Source organism: Eucyclogobius newberryi, unplaced genomic scaffold (assembly GCF_026437365.1).
Source record: "Eucyclogobius newberryi isolate DKJ021-1_F unplaced genomic scaffold, fEucNew1.0.hap1 SCAF_590, whole genome shotgun sequence".
In the NCBI taxonomy this organism is placed as follows: domain Eukaryota; kingdom Metazoa; phylum Chordata; class Actinopteri; order Gobiiformes; family Gobiidae; genus Eucyclogobius; species Eucyclogobius newberryi.
Genome location: NW_027316268.1, coordinates 3,780 through 8,265, shown reverse-complemented (window position 1 = coordinate 8,265; position 4,486 = coordinate 3,780). Strand labels below are relative to the sequence as shown.

General features: G+C 53.5%; 1 protein-coding gene across 1 annotated transcript; it reads right to left on the bottom strand.

Moving 5' to 3' along the window:
* Positions 1-234: 234 nt before the first annotated feature.
* Positions 235-4,260, bottom strand: LOC140346352 (alpha-1,3-mannosyl-glycoprotein 4-beta-N-acetylglucosaminyltransferase C-like). The gene is made up of 3 exons (XM_072432359.1): positions 4,113-4,260; positions 2,253-2,507; positions 235-1,768 (listed from the first exon to the last, which is right to left on the bottom strand). Exons 1-3 carry the CDS (start codon positions 4,258-4,260, stop codon positions 861-863), a joined length of 1,311 nt encoding a protein of 436 aa, XP_072288460.1. The 3' UTR covers positions 235-860.
* Positions 4,261-4,486: the final 226 nt, after the last annotated feature.

Below are 4,486 nucleotides of genomic sequence, written 5' to 3'. Positions count from 1 at the left end.
CTAAAAACATGACCTCCCCTACCCCTAGCCTCCTCTACCCCATTGCCTCCTCTTCTACCCCCTGTTACATCCCCATCTTTTTCTCTCTACTTCTTCTGTCTTGTTCATTTTATCTGTATATTAATGTGTTCTGTACGTGTTGTCCCCCCCTGTCTGTAAATACACCCCCTTTTTTATATATGTTCAGCGTCTTTGGGTCACTGAAAAGAGCTATATAAATAAAAGTTATTATTATTATTATTATTATAAGTTTCAAAGACATTTGACTCCGTCTGAGACACAACTGTAAAAACCTCCAGTCGCTGTGAATATAAATGTAATATAAATGTAATATAAATGTATATAAATGTAATATAAATGTAATATAAATGTAACATAAATGTAACATAAATATAAATGTAATATCATTCCCTCATGCTGTGGTGCTGGTGTCCTGGTTCTGTTTGGCCCTCATGCTGTGATGGTGCTGGTGTCCTGGTTCTGTTTGGCCCTCATGCTGTGATGGTGCTGGTGTCCTGGTTCTGTTTGGCCCTCATGCTGTGATGGTGCTGGTGTCCTGGTTCTGTTTGGCCCTCATGCTGTGATGGTGCTGGTGTCCTGGTTCTGTTTGGCCCTCATGCTGTGATGGTGCTGGTGTCCTGGTTCTGTTTGGCCCTCATGCTGTGATGGTGCTGGTGTCCTGGTTCTGTTTGGCCCTCATGCTGTGATGGTGCTGGTGTCCTGGTTCTGTTTGGCCCTCATGCTGTGATGGTGCTGGTGTCCTGGTTCTGTTTGGCCCTCATGCTGTGATGGTGCTGGTGTCCTGGTTCTGTTTGGCCCTCATGCTGTGATGGTGCTGGTGTCCTGGTTCTGTTTGGCCCTCATGCTGTGATGGTGCTGGTGTCCTGGTTCTGTTTGGTCCAGACCATGACCCTTCTGATCATGAGCCAGTCCGATTGTCCCGCCGTAACTCGTATTCTCAAACAGGAAGTGCTAAAGTCGTGCATTTTGTCCAGTTCCTGCGTCTGGAATTGTCCTTTTTCCATACGTCCCACGGTCACGAAGACTTTACAGCTTCGTTCGTCTTTCCCCACGTCCATCACGTCTGTCCCGATCTCCACATCGGCTGAATGCAGAATGTCTTTCCCGCCGTCTCCGCTCTCAATCAGAATCTCCGTCAGCGCAGCCGGGCGTTTGAGCACGACCGTCAGGAAGTCGCCGGCCGCCGGAGACCGCGCCCAAAAGAAGCCTTCGCCGGGCGCCCAGGCCAATGGCGCGGCGTGCTTCTGATACGCCGACATGTTGGTGAACACGTCCGCCGCTGGGTTCGAATAAGCCTCATCAAAATCCTTATCTTTCAGTTTGTTGTACGTTCCTCGGAATGACGAGATGGTCCCCATGTGCTGGAAGAGCGACGGGCGGAGAACGATCGCCTCTTTCTGCGCCAACAAGTCGCGGAATCGCACCAGCAACCAATCGCACGGCATCTCCTGGTAGAACAGGAAGAGGAAGCGGGCCAAGGCGGGCAGATCCGCCGCCTTGTAGAGTTTCCCGATGAACCCGAGCGAGGAGAACTCCAGCGTGGCCCACTTGGCCTTCTTGGCGTTCTGGTCTCGGACGTGACGTTGGATCTTGGCGAGGAAGTTCTTGGCGCACGACACGTCGTCCTCGAGCTGGAGGTAGTACGTCCCGAGCGCGGCGCTGAAGTGCACGAGAAACGCGTAATCCACATTCTGTTTGGACCTGAACGCCACACGATCGGCCGCGTCGTTGTAGTTCCTCTTCAGGCCTGCAGGGCGACAAGGACAACGCTCAAAAGAAGCGCCAAAGTATGCAAATGTACGCCGATACCGATATCCGATATTAGGCCATGCCGATATTTATATGTTTAAATTCATAGCAAAGTCCACAAATGTGTTTTGTCTGTTTCATCACACACTTTTCATGATTCATTAAGCAGTAAAACACATTTAGTAATAAACAAACCTTATTACTTATTGAGAAAATGATGCCAAAATGTGGTTTTGCCCATGAAACTGTGGTAATATGTAATAACATAGTAATAACACACCAGGGACACAGTCTCCATCCTGAGTTATAGTGTTTGTTCTGTAATAACTATGTAATTACCATCATTACATGTTTAGTAACCATCTTATTACCATGTTATTACTGCCTTTACCCATGAGCCACTGCACATACAGTCAAATGTACAGTTTGGATCTGTGACATGTGATGGCTGTAGAGAGGTTCCAGAGTGAAGTTTTAAACACCTGTGAGTGGAGGGTAGAAGCGCTGCGGCGCGTGGATGACCAGCAGCTGACCGCGCTCCAGCTGCGAGACGAAGGACTTTTGGATTTCCTCCGTCACGAATCGTCTCCAGCGCTCGTCGAAGTCTGCGACGAGAACCACGACCACCATCTGCGCCTGCTCCTCCTCCGACGACTGCGAGAAGATGGACTCCAGCGTGGACTTCAGGTACCAGTCCTTCTTCCTCTGGACCGACGAGATGCCAACGGCCAGGAACTCTGCAGGTCAAGAAGTCCTGGTTTGGTCCTGGTTTGGTCCTGGTTTAGTCCTGGTTTAGTCCTGGTTTAGTCCTGGTTTAGTCCTGGTTTGGTCCTGGTTTTGTCCTGGTTTGGTCCTCGGCACATGTGCAGGTGTCTGTGGATGCACATGTGCAGGTGTCTGTGGGTGCACATGTGCAGGTGTCTGTGGATGCACATGTGCAGGTGTCTGTGGGCGGCACATATGCAGGTGTCTGTGGGTGCACATGTGCAGGTGTCTGTGGATGCACATGTGCAGGTGTCTGTGGGCGGCACATATGCAGGTGTCTGTGGGTGCACATGTGCAGGTGTCTGTGGGTGCACATGTGCAGGTGTCTGTGGGTGCACATGTGCAGGTGTCTGTGGGCGGCACATGTGCAGGTGTCTGTGGGTGCACATGTGCAGGTGTCTGTGGATGCACATGTGCAGGTGTCTGTGGGCGGCACATGTGCAGGTGTCTGTGGGCGGCACATGTGCAGGTGTCTGTGGGTGGCACATATGCAGGTGTCTGTGGGTGCACATGTGCAGGTGTCTGTGGGTGCAAATGTGCAGGTGTCTGTGCCGTGTCTGTGGGCGGCACATGTGCAGGTGTCTGTGGGCGGCACATGTGCAGGTGTCTGTGGATGCACATGTGCAGGTGTCTGTGGGTGCACATGTGCAGGTGTCTGTGGGCGGCACATGTGCGGGTGTCTGTGTGCGGCACATGTGCGGGTGTCTGTGGGCGGCACATGTGCGGGTGTCTGTGGGCGGCACATGTGCGGGTGTCTGTGTGCGGCACATGTGCAGGTATCTGTGGATGCACATGTGCAGGTGTCTGTGGATGCACATGTGCGGGTGTCTGTGGGCGGCACATGTGCGGGTGTCTGTGGGCGGCACATGTGCGGGTGTCTGTGGGCGGCACATGTGCGGGTGTCTGTGGGCGGCACATGTGCGGGTGTCTGTGGGTGCACATGTGCAGGTGTCTGTGGATGCACATGTGCGGGTGTCTGTGGGTGCACATGTGCGGGTGTCTGTGGGTGCACATGTGCGGGTGTCTGTGGGCGGCACATGTGCAGGTGTCTGTGTGCGGCACATGTGCAGGTGTCTGTGGATGCACATGTGCGGGTGTCTGTGGGTGCACATGTGCGGGTGTCTGTGGGTGCACATGTGCGGGTGTCTGTGGGCGGCACATGTGCAGGTGTCTGTGGGCGGCACATGTGCAGGTGTCTGTGGGTGCACATGTGCAGGTGTCTGTGTGCGGCACATGTGCAGGTGTCTGTGGATGCACATGTGCAGGTGTCTGTGGGTGCACATGTGCAGGTGTCTGTGTGCGGCACATGTGCAGGTGTCTGTGGGCGGCACATGTGCAGGTGTCTGTGTGCGGCACATGTGCAGGTGTCTGTGGGCGGCACATGTGCAGGTGTCTGTGTGCGGCACATGTGCAGGTGTCTGTGGATGCACATGTGCAGGTGTCTGTGGGTGCACATGTGCAGGTGTCTGTGGGCGGCACATGTGCAGGTGTCTGTGGATGCACATGTGCAGGTGTCTGTGGGCGGCACATGTGCAGGTGTCTGTGGGTGCACATGTGCAGGTGTTTGTGCCACTCACTCTGGTGGGCAGGCTCGGTCCCTGCCAGCAGCTGGTACGACACATTCAGGGGCAGAAACCCGCTCCACTCGCCCTGGGGCAGTTTACCCATGAGCAGCTGCGAGGGCCCCTGGGACTTCAGCGCCGGACGGTCCTGGAACAAACACATTCACCTGAGTTCATCCTGCAACAGTGAGCGTTTTCACCCAACCCCTAGCCCCGCCCACTTCCCTGTACAGCATTGAACCCACAGCTAAAGCTAGCTTCTCTGTGTGATTGACAGGTGCATGAGCCAATCAGGGACTCATATGGACCGTCAGTATCAAAACAGATGCACAGGTGTAGGACACATGTTTTACATGTTTAAGTACTCACGGTGTAGGACACATGTTTAA

What these genes read in the sequence shown, in the direction of transcription:
- LOC140346352 (XM_072432359.1), bottom strand. Translation starts at nt 4,260, where the DNA reads ATGTGTTTGTTCCAGGACCGTCCGGCGCTGAAGTCCCAGGGGCCCTCG. An exon ending in GACCGAGCCTGCCCACCAGA is followed by an intron (nt 2,508 to 4,112) that starts GTGAGTGGCACA and finishes CTTGACCTGCAG; the next exon opens with AGTTCCTGGCCGTTGGCATC. An exon ending in CTTCTACCCTCCACTCACAG is followed by an intron (nt 1,769 to 2,252) that starts GTGTTTAAAACT and finishes GTCGCCCTGCAG; the next exon opens with GCCTGAAGAGGAACTACAAC.